General features: G+C 37.6%; 1 protein-coding gene across 8 annotated transcripts in view; it reads right to left on the reverse strand.

Annotated features, from left to right (window-relative positions):
• Kansl1 (KAT8 regulatory NSL complex subunit 1) overlaps positions 1–15,744 on the reverse strand; it is a 138,079-nt gene that overhangs the window by 37,201 nt on the left and 85,134 nt on the right. For all 8 annotated transcript variants that reach the window (XM_036195440.1, XM_036195439.1, XM_036195438.1 and 5 more), the window contains one exon: positions 9,661–9,802. In XM_036195440.1, coding sequence (XP_036051333.1) covers positions 9,661–9,802 — 142 coding nt within the window. The remainder of the gene's footprint in view (positions 1–9,660; positions 9,803–15,744) is intronic.

The following is a 15,744-nucleotide window of genomic DNA, read 5'->3' on the forward strand; positions in this document are numbered from 1 at the left end:
CTTAATTTCCTGAGTTCTAAGCATAGTCAAGTGCCACAACATTCACCTGAAGATTCTGACTGTATTAGTAGTTTCAGCTTATAAGTAGTTTCATAATATAAACTTTTTAAACTACGGAACCAATGACCCAGCCCTAGAATCCTTTCTAACTCTACATCTTTGTGAAGCAAGACTGTTTTAAGAGATGAAAACGGGGAGATAAGAACACCGGCTGCTCTTCCAAAGGACCCATGTTCAATTTCCAGTACCCACACGATGGCCTAAAATTGTCTGTAACCACAGTTCCTGGGGATACAGTGCCTTCTTCTGGCATCTGTGGGAACTAGGCATATGGGTAATGAACAGAAATGCATACGGGAAATAGATAAGAGGCAAAACACTCATACACATAAAATTTTAAAAATTTAACAAACAATGAAAATAGAAAAAAATTAAAAGTACCAAGAAAATAATCTGTAGTTTAAAGGGTGGAGGTAGGGGATGATGTCTTTTTTTTCTCTCCCTGAAAAAGAAAAATCTGACTATACTAGAATGGGACTATGTATACACACACACACAATGGAGAGTGCTAAGAAAAAAGAGAGGCCAGTACTCATACAGGAGAAACATTTACCTTTGGAGAAATGGGGTTCCATACCAAGTTGATAATGAAATTTTTTATTACTTTAAAATTCATAAGCTCAAGGGCTTTCAGTAGTATAGCCCATGTTTACTGTGAAAGCTCCAAAGTTCAAATTCCAGTACATGAAAAAGTCCTTTATGAAACCACAAAAAAGACTCTTGAAACATTTCCACAAATGCACATATAAACAAGTTTTCAAATTTAATATACGTCAATCAAATTTTCTCCATTTAAGAGAAACTTCCATCTTAGCATAGTGGCTCATATCCAACACCATAGCATTGAGGAAGATGAGTCAAGAGGAAGGCCACGAATTCAAGGTCATTCTTCTGGCCCATAAAAGGACTGTCTCGGGTTGGGGATTTAGCTCAGTAGTACAGCGCTTGCCTAGCAATCGCAAGGCCCTGGGTTTGATCCTCAGCTTTAAAAAAAAAAAAAAAAAGACTGTCTCAAAAAACATAATCTTAAAAATATATTCTTCCATCGGGCAGTGGTGGCCCAGGCCTGTAATCCCAGCACTCCGGAGGCAGAGGCAGGTAGATCTCTGAGTTCGAGGCCAGCCTGGTCTACAGAGCTAGTCCAGGACAGGCTCCAAAGCTATAGATAGAAACCCTGTCTCGAAAAACAAAAAAAAAAAAAAAGCCAACAAAAAACAAACAAAATTTCTTCTTTCATTTGTAAGCATAAAACAGACCCTCTAAACCTTACCACTTTAAAGTTAAACCCTTTGAAAAGGCAGTGTTCTTGTGTATTATTTCTGAAAAATATTCCATCTAAACTGGGTATGATAGTAATGCCTATCATCTCAGAACTTGCCGAGATGAGTATTTGGAGTGGTGACTAATTGGAGAATCAAGACAAGGACTTAAAACATAGTCCAAGCTGGCTCTGAACACACAATTCTCTTATCTCAGCCTTCAGGAGGTTAGGATTAAAGCTATGTACCATCATACCCATCTAAGTTAATTTCTGCATTTAAACAAGATTAAGAATTGAGAGAGCACAATGACATATAGCTAAATAAATTATTAAAGTACAAGTCTTCAGTTGCTTCCGCTCATCTCCCTTCCATCTTTTTATTAAATTCAGGGTGTGTGTGTGTGTGTGTGTGTGTGTGTGTGTGTGTGTGTGTGTGTATACATGTGCGCGCGCGCACGAGCACGCAGCCCATGTGCCTCAGTCTCTTTAAGTACTAAAATTACAGGCCTTAGCTCTTTCTGTGTCCAGAGGTTTCAATGCTCATTTTTTCCCTTTTCATTCTTATCTTTTTTTCCACTGAGACAGGGTTTCTCTGTGTAGCTTTGCCTGTCCTGAAACTTACTTTGTAGACCACCTGGCCTAAAAATCAGAGATCACTCTGCCTCTTTCTGCCTGGGATTAAAGGTGTACACCATTAGGCTTGGCTTCAAGTGTTTTTTCAGTTTCCCATCTTCAACATTTCTCTAACAACTGATGTAAAATTTCACAGGTGACCAAGCAGGAAGAATAAAAAATGGTAATGGATCCTCAAGACTGCTTACACAAAAGAAGTAGCTGTTAACAACAAACCCAACTAGGCCTCTGTGCTTTTCCTCAGTTTTATTTACTAGATGTGAAATTTCAATACATATGTCCTAAAGAAATGATGAAAAGACAAAAAAGCACACATTATGTGTTAAAATGAAAATCGTGTGAAGAGAGTTTACATTTATTTGTTATAAGCCTCTAAGCAGATATTAACTCTGAAACTTGGATAAAGATATATGAATGAACTTCTGCAGAGCAAATTGGATGCATGTTAGATGACAGATGCTGCTACTGTAAGAGGAATTAGCCAGGATCCTCCTGCAGCTTCTTTTCCCCATCCAAGGTACACCAGACAAACTACCACTATTACAAGGCAGAAGTCCCTAAAGTGGGTAGGACAAGATCAGCTTATCTCTAGTCAGAGACTATTCCCCTTTCAAAGTATTCAAAGTAAGAACTTTCTTTGTTCAGCAGGGTTGCTATTACATCTCTAAGCTACCTTCTCTAAGGAATGAAAATTTCACCTAAAAGCTATCTTAGCCTTTCTCAATGGAACCTGTTAAGAATCTTTATGACTCAAAACAACGCATTTGTTTTTCCTTTTGTAAGGTAAGGAAGCATCTTAGAAAAGGGGGGAGAGCAGCGCCACTTTGAGATCTTTTGCAGCAGTCAACTCTGCAGCTCATACACAACTGAGCCTGTATGATAATGAGTATACAGAATAATGGGGGGAGGGGAGCGCACCAACAACCTAAGACAGAACACCTGTGTGGTCAGGGCAGGTGTCTCCATGAAGGGTAAGGCGACCTGCTGACATCCCACGCAACCTAATTCAGAAGCTCATTTTTTAGTAAAAGGGGGAACCTGTAGGGCCCTGGTCCCCGTTTTTAGGCAACTGTTGCCTTGCTTGCTGACCTTGACCTTGATATCCTCTCTATGCTAATTCCCTGCCAGGTTCCACCCTCCTGAATGCTTAAGGGAAGTTCCTTATCTGTGTATCCTGCATATTGGGCATTAACAGCTTAGATGAAAGATTGTAAAACATCAGTAAGTATTTTCAAAAATGGGGGGAGGGGAGCTAACTAGCTGACCCAGGAAAATTCAAACAAAAATATAAGTATGTATGAGGCCCTCAATTCTCTCCCAGAGTACAACACAAACAGTAAGTGGTACTGCACTCAGGAGTTAGCAACAACAAAATAAGGAGTTCAAGATCCCCCTTTGCTACAAGTTGAAGGCCAGACTATTCCCCAAACAAAAATCTAAAGATACCACAGTGTGTAAAAGAGGAGGAAGGCGGCAGCAGACACCTTTAATCCCAGCACTGGGAGGCAGAGCCAGGCAGATCTCTGTGAGTTCCAGGACAGGAACCAAAACTACAGAGGAATCCTGTCTCAAAAAAAAAAAAACCAAAAACCAAAAAACAAAAAAACCCAAAACAAACAAACAAACAAAAAACCAAAAAAACAAAACAAAACAAAACAAAAACAAAAACAAAAATAAAAAATCCCAAAAGAGGAGGAATTACTAGAAATTGTACTTTTGTCAGAGAACAACAAAAATACTTATTTCCAAAAGGAATCTTTGGGAGGATAAGTACATAAGATTTAGAAGGTTACAGAGCTAACTTTTGATAGAACAGAATCAGTGTCTAGACCCTGGAACCCCTAGCAATGCAACAATCCTCAAATGCTTTCCCCTTTTTTAAATGAATAGATCACTTTAAGACTTTATTATAATTTATTTTTACTTTACGCATAATGTATTTTGACTTAATCTCTATCTATGTACCACATGCATACAATACCTCTGGAAAGTGTTTGATCCCCTAGGACTGGGATTATTGACAGTTGTGGGCTGGTATATGGGTGTTGGGAATCAAAATCTGGAGAAGAGTAGTATGTGCTTAACTGTTTGAATGTCTTTCAAGGTCCCTGGAATACTGTTTTTTGTTTTTGGTTTTTTGAGACAGGGTTTCTCTGTGTAGCTTTGCACCTACCTGGAACTCACTTGGTAGCCCAGGCTGGCTTCGATCTCACAGAGATCTGCCTGGCTCTGCCTCCCGAGTGCTGGGATTAATGGTGTGTGCCACCAACGCCAAGCAGAATACTTTTAAGAAAGGTAAAATCGGCCAACGGTGGTGGCACGAGCCTTTAATCCCAGCACCCGGGAGGCAGGTGCAGGTAGATCTGTGAGTTCAAGGCCAGCCTGGGCTACAGAGTGAGTTCCAGGACAGGCTCCAAAGCTACAAAAAGAAAGGTAAAATCAGCCAGGTGGTGTTGGTGATTTAATCCCAGGACTCTGGAGACATAGACAGACGGATCTCTGTGAGTTCATGGCCAGGACAGCCAGGAATGTTACACAGAGAAACCCTAACTCAAAGGGAGCGAGAAAAATAGGGAGGGAGGGAGTTCAATGTACAGGAAAGTAAATCAGGAATGGTGGTATACCCTCTATAACCCCCAGTAACCACGGAGGTAGCATTGAACTGAGGATAACCTGAACTACAAGGCTGGAGTGTGCTACACAGTGAAAGACTGCCTAAAAACCTTTACATACAACAAAGCACCACCTTAAAAAGCCAAATATGATGGTAGACACCTTTAACTTGAGTACGTAGAAGGCAGAGGCAGGAGGACCAAACATTCAAAGTCATCCTTGGTTACATAGTGAGTTGAAGCAAATCTGAGCTAAATGACACCTTGGGAAGGAAGGGAGGGCAGAAAATGTAACTGAGCTTCCTCATCTGTAACAAAAAATTAATGCTAACATGTGACAAGTACTTTAAAAAAAGTTCCATGTCCCCTAATCTACCCAAAGACAAATTCAAAACTCAACCAACCATCACCAAGCATAAAATCATCTCATAAAAAGTGAAGTACAATCCATGCAAGCTTGGCAAATCACAGATGCAAATACAGCAGTACTTAGCATATTCCTTCTCCAGTTTGTCACATCTACTATAGCAGGAGAAAAATATCCTCCCACTTTGTAAGTTACAAAGTAAACAAAGCAACTGCTAAACTGAACCATAGCCCTGGAATTAGATACTCAAATCTCAGCTCTGTGCACTCATTTAAATGACCTTTCATTTGTTTATATTTAAAATCCTGGAATAAATTAAATAAAAATTAAACCATGAGCTGGGCCTCATGGTCCAAGCCCATGTCTAGGCTACAAAATGAGTTAATGACATCCTGGGTTAATTAGTGAGACCCTGGAGATAGAGCACAATATTAGTACTTGTGCAAGAAGTGCAAATGCAGGGAACTAATGTCCAGAATCACCAAACTAATTAGTTAAAGTGAATGTGGATAACACTAAAATATTTAGAAAAGGGCCTGGCACACTTTTTCAAGAAAAAAGGCCTCTATTATTATACTGCTATATAAAAACCAAACTCATGTTAATGTATAATTGGAGTAAGTTTTAAGACTTATCTGTTAGGCTGAACCTTAGATCACTCCTTCAAAATTCATGCTGAGAATGAGGTTGTGCAGTTATTTCTTTACAGATGACATCAAGGGAAGATACACTCTCTAGTGTGGACAGTAAATATGACATTGTATATTTTTATTTACCTAATTTTTATTATTATTATTATTATTGTGTGTGTGCGTGCGCACGTGCACATGATATGCATGTTAACATGCCATGTGTAGAGGAGAAAGCACAAATCTGTGGACTTGGCTCTCCCCTTAAAACTTTACATGATTCTGGAGTAAGACACTGGCCTTTACTCTGAGTCATCTTGTGAGCACCCTGCCTGGTGTTATTTTTAAGAGGAAAATTTGGACACAGGAATACATAAAAAAGTTAGCATTGTGAAGACAGGCAATGAATGATGCACCTACAAGCCAAAAAAAAAAAAAAAAAAAAACAAAACAAACGAACAAAAAAACCCAAGGACAGGCAGCAGCGACCATTTAGGAAAAGGCAAGAAATGAATCTTTTCTATAACCCTAGACAGAGCATGCCTTGGTGAATACCCTGACTTTCCAACTTCTAGCTTCCGGAACTTTGAAAAGAACTTATTTCTATTGTTCTAAACCCATTCCATTTCTGATCCTTTCTCGTGTCAGCATAGAAAAGTACTATATCTTCAGAACAGGGGCTGGAGAGAAGGCTTAGCAGTTAAGAGTATTGCTGCTTTTGTAGAGAACTGGGTTTGGTTCCCAGCATCCACATGGTAGCTCACAAACATCAACTATTCTAGCTTCAAAAGATGTGCACCTTCTTCTGACCTCCATAGGCATCAGGCACATATGGGTGCAAGCATAACACTCATACCCTATCCATAAAATATAAAAACAAATAAATTTTAAAAAGCAAATGTAATTCCAGCACTTTGTCTGTAGAAGCATAAGGAACAGAAGTTCAAGGCCAGTATAAGCTACTTGTTTACAAACAAACAAACAACAAAAGCAGATAAAATTATAACTGTTTTTGAATCAGGTAAAAATGTTTTATTACAGCATTCCTCATAACATCATTTAAAGAGGATTTTTTTTTAAATGCTCTAATAAGAACTGCATTAAAGTATGTGAGCAGCAGTGACATAATAAGGACTTAGGTTCTTCATCTGTTTCTATCCTGTCACCAGCATCAGTATATCAGTATCATCCATGTCATGTCACCAGATGGTGGCATCTGTCTACAGACTCACCCCCCCTAGAAGGTATATACAGGGACAGCACAGGATATCTGAACAAGCACATAACAAGTCGACAAAGAAAGGTCATAGTTAAAGTCAAAAATACTTTTTTAAATGATAGGGAAATATTTAAGGTTCACATGTAAGAAATTTTTATGTGCCTAGGAGAAAAAAGTAGCTAAAAAGTATACACACACTCCCGAAATTTTATGGTGGATTAGCTTTGACTTGGGAGTAAATAGGGATATCAATACAAATCTGAACCTGTTTTTCTTTGATTCTTTGATTTTTCTATAAGATTTCCAAAAGTTTCCTAAAAGAATTACTACAGAGAATCAGCAACCTTAAGCCATACATTTAGATATTCTAAGATTAAAATTTATTCTTTTTGCATCATTTATTTACATGTGTATGTGTAAGCATGCACACAAACATGCCTTGTATAAGGACATTAGGGAACAACTCAAATGAGTAAGTTCTCTCCTTCTACCATGGAGGTCCTGGAGATCCAACTCAGGTCATCAGGTTTGGCAGCAAGCACCTTAATCTACTACAGTATCTCAAGATGGCTTAGTGTATAAGTGTAGCACAAATCAAATCCTAATGGGTCTTAATAAAACCTCAGAGTCAGATATTGGGGTAAGTGCTGAAAGGTCAGAGAGACAAAGGATCATCAACTCCTCAGGAAAAGACTGAGTTTCTTTCTCCTCCCACCTTACATTCCTCTCTCCATCCAGCCATATCACTTCCTGTTTCAATCTCCCGAGTGCTGGGATTAGATGTGTACCACCACTGCTGGCCTCTATAGCTAACTAGTGGCTGGCTCTGTCCTCTGATCTTATTGCTCTTGCAGATGACCTAGGTTGTATTCCCAACACAACCATCTATAATTCCAGTTCCAGGGGATCTGAAACCTTCTTCAGAAACCAGGTATGCAACATGTAGGCAAAATATTCATACATACAATAAATAAGTAAATGAATAATAGTATTTTAAATCAAGATGTATTTTCACAATTGTGATTAATTCCCTAGGTCTAAGTGAAATATTTGTGCTATACAAAATATCAATGGATCAGTTTTATAATGGAGAATATAAAAACATATGTACATGTTTTGAATGTATGTAAAATAAATAAAGTAACAAAAATGACTATATTATACTAGCCTCAGGAAACTCTCATTCCTAAATATAGAAATTCACACTTCTTAGCTGTAAAAGCCCCCACATAGACACTGAAAAGGTATCCCTGACGCAGTAATTTACTCTGGGATTCCACCCCACTTTACTATCTATGGACACATTTAAAAGTTTCCCTTGTGATGATCACTTAATGGAACTAAAATATTTACTACCTCTGGAATATATTTAAGTTTTGCTTCAATTAATTTTTTAAAACAAGTTATCTAGGAAACAAATGAGTATGAACTTTTTGGGAGCAGAGAAACCTGAGTTCAACTGCCAAAAGCCCACACCAAAAAAATAAAATAGAAAGTCAAGTATAATGGGGCAGTCCTACAATCCTAGAGGTACTAGAATGTCAGAGATGGGCAGATCCTTGGGGCTCTGGTCTGCCAGACTAGACTTTTACTTAGCAAGCTCCAGGACAATTACAAGTGACTCTTGTCTCAAAAGAAGAAAAGACGAGGAGCATCTGAGGAACTCACCTGAAGTGTTGCTCTGGGGTGGGTGGGTGTGTGTGTGTGTGTGTGTGTGTGTGTGTGTGTGTGTGTGTGTGTGTACACTCACACACACAGTTTTTAAGACTTTTAGAAACAGTAAAGATAAAACATAATGAATTTTAAAGAGCATTAGGCTTTACCTAGACTATATGTCAGTCATGTAGCTTCCATGTAGCTTCCATACTATTCTTTAAAGACTTATTTTTATTAGTATTATTTTATTAATATGTTTGTGTACACTCTTAGAGGTCAAAGGGCATCTTGGAGCTAGAGTGACAGGCAGCCGTGAAGTCCAACATGAATACTAGGAATGCATTCAGATCCTCAGGAAGAGCAGGAAACACTTAACCGCTGAGCTATCCATCCCTTCAGCCTGCATTTTAGGCTTTAAAATGTTTGCAGGGGATTGATGAGCTAACTTAGCAGGTTACAGTGCTTGCCACCAAGCCTGATGACCTCAGTTGGGTTTCTAGAGCCCCAAATCACAAACTATTTTATAAAAGTTGCTTTGCAAGAATGTAAGCACCATGAAAGTAGGATTTTTGTTCACTGGTAAATCCTACTAGAAACCACAGTGGGTACACAGTAAGCACCCACTATCTGTTGAAGGATTTGCTTCCGGTGTATAATTTTCCTCAAGTCAAATTCAAAATGAACAGAAGACTATTTTTCCACCCCTACAATGACTTTTCAAGTCACTGTTCAATGTCTCTATCAAGGTAATTATCAGTCCTCTGCAAACAGAAGACAAGAAAATAAAATTTCTACCTATGTTATGTCTAGGTTTTTGATATTTGATATTTTAAGTATTTTAATTAAAATTTTTTCATCAAGAAAGAGAAGCTCAGCAATAAGAGGATATGTCTAATCAAATAAGAAAAATGAAGAAGCAGATCTCATGTCTTTCTCAAAATTAAATAGATAAGAAAAGTCTGTAGTTGTATTATATGGTTTCTTTTTATCATATTGGCCCAGATCCCATTTTTCCTAATCATATGTCAACTGAGCATTACATTCTATTATTTTCTGAGCTACACTAGTACCATCAGGCTATTAAACTAACTATTATACCGAGTAAGTCAAACCATTTATTTTGACATAGTTAAAGAGTTACTGAAAGAATGAGAAGGAGTGGGAGAAAAGGGATAATGGTAGCTTTTAAATGGGTCAGAAAACACCAGAAATGTAACCCTTACCTTATTAGCACGTATCTGTTTATAAATATCCGTTTGCTGACGAATTCGATATTCCAAGTCAGAAACATGGGCCTGAAGCCAGTTCCAGCGGCTGACAATGGCTGCGCGGTCTGCAGCCCATCTCCATTCAGATCTGCGTTTCCTACAAGAAAATAAACTGAGTGAAATCCAAGAGCAGCACTAACATCTATGCTAAATAGGGAGAGGACCAGAGTGGGTAAGTTTTTATGTAGACTAACTATGATGTAAAGATAGACAAAAAGACAAAACACACAATCCACAGTAGTCTTGGGGTAAAACCCTTCATTAAATTCCCTTCCAAAACTTAAACAGAGGTGCAACTAAGTAGAGGTGCTTACTGTAACTCTGATAGACATTTTCTTTGTTAATATTTTTCCATCCATCCACCCATCCACGCATCTATCCACCCACCCATCCATCCTTGTTTATTTTGAAGCAGGGTTTCACTATTTAGCTCTGGCTGGCCTCCTGCGTGCTGGGATTAAAGGCGTGCACTATCACCATCCAGCTTTTTATTTGTTTTAAAATCCAAGAAGCATTAAGAATTATTACAAACACAGAAATTCAAAGCTTCTGAATAAAGATCAACATAAAAAACTTCACAGCAGAGAAGAAAGCTTCATTTACTTAGCAAGTATCCTAACACTAATGAAAGCTAATACTACGGAAATTTTACAGATAAATAAAATCAGAAAGCTATAAATATTCTACATAAATTATAGAATATACTCTTTAGCACTGTGATTATCTCATATACAGTCAAGAATTTTTTTTTAAATCTCAATTAAATTTAAACAGTGATTTGCTTGGGGTATTGTTATTGCTGCTGCTGTTTAGAGGCAGGGTCTCTTGTATCTCAAGTTGGTCTTGAACTTGCTATACATCTAAGGATGACCTTGAATTCCTCATCATCTAGCCTCCATCTCCTCAGTGCAAAATTACAGGTGTGTGCTATATTTTGGGAGGGTGTGGCACTTAACTTGAAATTTTTTATTTTATGTGTATAGGTGATTTTTTTTCCTGCATGTATGTTTACTTATAGTGTGCATGCTTGGTACTCATGAAGGCCAACAGAGGGAGTTGGATCCCTTGGAGATGGAAGAGTTGTGAGCCATTAGTTGAGGGCTGGGAATCAAACCTAAGTCTTCTTAAAAGTAGTCAGTGCTCTTAACCACAGTGCCACCTCTCTAGGCCCTCTAAAATAGTTCTAATTGGAAGCAGAGAACAGAAATTCAGAAAAGTAAAGTATGATAGAAACTAGAATGACCAGGCTTCACAGATTTATTATAAAGTAGTAATAATTATGGCAGTATAAGATGAACAGAAGACCAAAAGAACACAATGTAGACTCTTAAAATGTATGACTGGATACATGAATTGTCAGCTCTTTACATGGACAAAATTAAAATCACTTTATGTTATGACTTGCTGCTATGACTTTGGCTTAGCCAATCTTAAAATAAAAATGAGTATTTGAGAGTTAAAGAGTGGGGAAGAATTTTCAAATTAAGACATAGAAACAATCAAAATTTCAGCATACTACAAAAATCTAGTGAACAAAGTTAAAGAACAAATATTTCTTAGTACAGAATGTCTAAATCAAGCATACTGAAGATTCAGTACCACACTGGACACAGCGGCACACACCTGTAATCCCCATCCTCATGAAGCCGAGAGATAGGAGGGATTACTACAAGACTGAGGGCAGCATAGGCTGCAGAGTGAAATCCTGTCTCTAAAACACAAGAAAAATATTTTTAAAAGGACTAAAGATAGCATGACAGAAGTCCAAAATATAGTTTAAGACACAGAACTATTAATTCACTAAGGAAAACTGAAATATACAAACATATAAAGTCTTTCAAAACAGACTAGAAAAAGTCCCATAGAAGATAAGAAAAGCAGAACCTATTTTATATTGCTGATAAATGTCAAAACTGGAACATCCAGTCTTCAAAGAATTAGCTAAGTAAAAACAAACCAAAACAAAAAAACCAAACCAAACCAAAACAAAAACAGTGCATGCCAATCAGAGAAATTATGCTTCTGAGAATATATTTTTATGTGTACTCAAGAAACAGATGCATAACATAATCTACTTCTGCTAATGAAGGCAAATAATTTAGTTTATTCCTTAAAAGATTTTCCTATAGTAATAAAAAAAAAACACCCAGATCTCTGTGTGTCAACATGACTAATTCTCAAGACAATGCTAAGCGAAAATTTCACATCAAAGCAAGAATTAAGTGTAAATGCTATTGCAGGAACACACAAGTATTAAAGAAACTCAATGTACTATTGCTTACCAATTACAGTATAAACCAATGCCTAATTTCAACAATACAGAATGGGAAAACACACACAAAACGACTATTACTATTATAGGTCAATAAAAATGTGCATGGAGATGACATGAGACAGATTCAGGGTCATGGCTAGTCACAGTTGGTGAACTCAGCTCATAAACCTGTAAGTCATGTCAGGAAACTGTTCCAGAACACCAATCACTTTAAACTGCCCAAGAAAGATGAAACTCATTTGTTATCTCTGAGTTTAGGCATTTTAAAAGCAGCAGCAGCAGCAGCAGCAGCAATGTATAGTCAAGTGAGTTAGGGGGGAAAAAAGCAACACTTTAAAAGTCTGAGGGGAACAGGACAAGGGGAGAAAGGGAGAACAGGGGTTGGTATGTAAAATGAAAAAAAATTAAGTAAAACCCCCCCCAAAATCTGAAAAGATACTGAAAGAATAATACATTTCAATATAGCCAACCAAAGCTAGTTCTGGTTTATAAACAGTATTAATAGGTTTTTTTGAGGTTACCTGGACTTGTTTTTATAGCCCTCATAGATTTAGTGGAGTTATATACCTCTAATTGAGGATATCCTACCAAAACCAACATACAATCTTTGAGGAAAAAGTCATAAAAACAAGCTCTATAATCATTCTAAAACCATATGCTGAACAGCACTTAAATTTCTCTTTGTAAATGTAAGACTCAGCTTAATGTTTGGTTAATGTGTCCAAACATAAAGGATTAGTTTTCGTTTTTAGTTTTATTCTGAGGTTCCTTTAGTTTGTTAAAATCATCTTGAATGGTATAGACAGTGGAAATACTTTGTTAGAAGGAACACTAAGGAGATTAATCTCTCTTAATGTGAGGACCAGGGTTCTTTTGTTTTTGTAAAAATTATATAGTAGATTCTGAAAGGCATCAGTGACATCATCCACAGAAAAATTATTCAAATTAAAATAAAAAGTGCTAAATTAGGAGGATTATGTATTTGAAGATAGCCTAGGCTGCCTAATAAAACAGCAAGACATCCTCCAACACATATTTTTCCCCCTGAGGCAGTGTGTAGCCTTGGCTGTCCTGAAACATGCTATGTAGATCAGGCTGGCCTCTAACTTAAAAAAAAAAAAAAAAAAAAAAAAAATCCACCATCTTTTGCCACTGGGGTTAAAGTTGAGTACCATTAAACATAGCAGCAAGACCATTTTAAAACAGAAAGTGCTAAGTGATTTGATTTCTGCTAATACTGAAAAGTGACAATTTCCTGTATTATCCCTTCCACTCAATTCATTAGGCCACAAATCCAAATATGATTATTGTTATCAAAACTGCACTTTCACACACCCCATCTTCAACGATTGCCAGTACTGCCCAAACCAACAGAGCAATACAAACTAACAGACACTTTTATCTAAGATAAACTACAAGTTACTGATCTACCTAAAAGTAACAACAAAACCTAGATTCGGAACTATATCACAAACACCTGACTCTAGTGCTGCCAAGCCATCTAGTTTTACTCAAGATAGAACAAGGCTGGATGAGAGCTGGAGAGTTGGCTCAGTGGTTAAGAGCACTTGCTGTTGGCAAAGGACATGAGTTCAATTCCCACCACCCACATGGAGGGTTCAAGCTCACTGCCTCCTCAGGCAGCAGGCTCACATGTAGTATACAGAGGTATTAGCAGAAAAAATACACATACACTTAATCTTCAGTTCTTCCCTTATAATCAATCAAAAGGGGGGGGGGCTATTAAGAAACCCAAAGTAAGGGCTAGAAAGATGGCTTAGAGGTTAAGAGTACTGGCTGTTTCTTCCAGAAGTCTGCACATTTATATGAGATCCAATGCCCTCTTCTGGCATGCAGGCACACATGCAGGCAGAACACTGTATACATAATAAACAACACAGACACTGAGGAAAACAACAATTAATAAATGGGACCTCTTGAAACTTAGAAGCTTTTGTAGGGCAAAAGACAGGTCAGTAAGACAAAACTACAGCCTACAGAATGGGAAAAGACCTTCACCAACCCCACATCTGACGGAGGGCTGATCTCCAAAGTATATAAAGAACTCAAGAAACTAGACAGCAGATTACTGAACAATCCAATTAAAAAATGGGCTAAGGAGCTAAACAGAGAATTCTCAAAAGAAGAATCTCAAATGGCTGAAAGACATTTAAAGAAATGCTCAACATTCTTAGCCATCAGAGAAATGCAAACCAAAACCTTACACCTGTCAGAATGGCTATGATCAAAAACACTAATGACAGTCTATGTTGAAGAGGATGCGGAGGAAAGGGAACACTCCTCCACTGTTGGGAGTGCAAACTTATACAACCACTGTGGAAATCAGTATGGCGGTTTCTCAGAAAATTGGGAATGGATCTACCTCAAGACCCAGCCACAGCACTCTTGGGCATATACCCAAGGAATGCGCAACCATACTACAAAGATACATGCTCAACTATGTTCATAGCAGCACTATTCATAATAACCAGAACCTGGAAACAACCTAGATGCCCAACTGAAGAATGGATTAAGAAAATGTGGCACATATACACAATGGAGTACTACTCAGCAGAGAAAAGCAATGACAGCATGAAATTTGCAGGCAAAGGGATGGAACTAGAAAATATCATCCTGAGTGAGATAACCCAAACCCAGGAAAGACATGGTATGTACTCACTCATAAGTGGATTCTAGATATAAAGCAAAGAACAATCAGACTGCATCCCACAGAACTAGGAAGGCTACATAGCAGGGGGAACCCTAGGATGATTGTGGCTTATAATAAGTTTTGGTTTTACTCAATCACTGGGCAACCCTCAGTGAAACATTTCACAATTAGGATAAGAATTTGTACTGTATCAAGCTGATAACAGAAATGAACGAATGAATGAATGAAAAAACACAAATACTTCAGAGTCTTAAAAAAAAAGAAATCCTAAGTAAAATGACTTTATAACAAATTACAGATAACAGAGCTATGCTCAACCAATAACTGGCAGGTAAGTAATTTCAAAGGGTTATATGCTACTTCCAAGAGTGCAAGAAAGAAAGCCTGAAATCTTCTTCCTGTTTAAATTCATAAAACCAAAAGGGAAAAGTAAGTAAAACTGAGGCTGTCCCAGAACATACAGAGAACACCACAGTTGCCAGCACCCAGTGAAAGAGTGACTACGAGACAGGAAGAAGGAAAGATAAATTCAAAACCATTGTGAAATAAAGAGAAGTATAATAATGTTCAATCAATGTTTCTACTTTTTATAATTCTAGACCTGTAAACTGACCTTTGCAAATAACAGCAATATCTATCTGCTTCATAGTGATGTTATTCAAAAAATGGTGAAATCCTACTATCAATGCAGTGTGTATATTAAAAACATAACTATAACCTTGTTCTCAATTCTTTATCATCAAAGGTACAAAAGAGAAAAAGGTAAAAGAATAAGATGAAAGAAATTTCTAAAAGACAAAAATCATGAAATAGATTTCTTTTTTAAAGATTTATTTATATTTTATGTGTGTTGGTATTTTGCCAATATGCACGTCTGTGCAAGGGTGCCTGGAACTGGAGTTACAGACAGATGTGAGTCACCATGTGGGTGCTGGGAAATAAACCCAGGTCCTCTGGAAGAACAGCCAGTGCTCTTAAGTCATCTCTTCAGCTCTGAAATAGATGTTTTAAAGTTACCTACAAGTCTGAACTTTTGTTGTTGTTGCTTTCGAGACAGGGTTTCTCTGTTGTTATAGCTCTGGCTGTCCTCGAA

The sequence above is a fragment of the Onychomys torridus genome, chromosome 8, assembly GCF_903995425.1.
Source record: "Onychomys torridus chromosome 8, mOncTor1.1, whole genome shotgun sequence".
Lineage (NCBI taxonomy): Eukaryota > Metazoa > Chordata > Mammalia > Rodentia > Cricetidae > Onychomys > Onychomys torridus.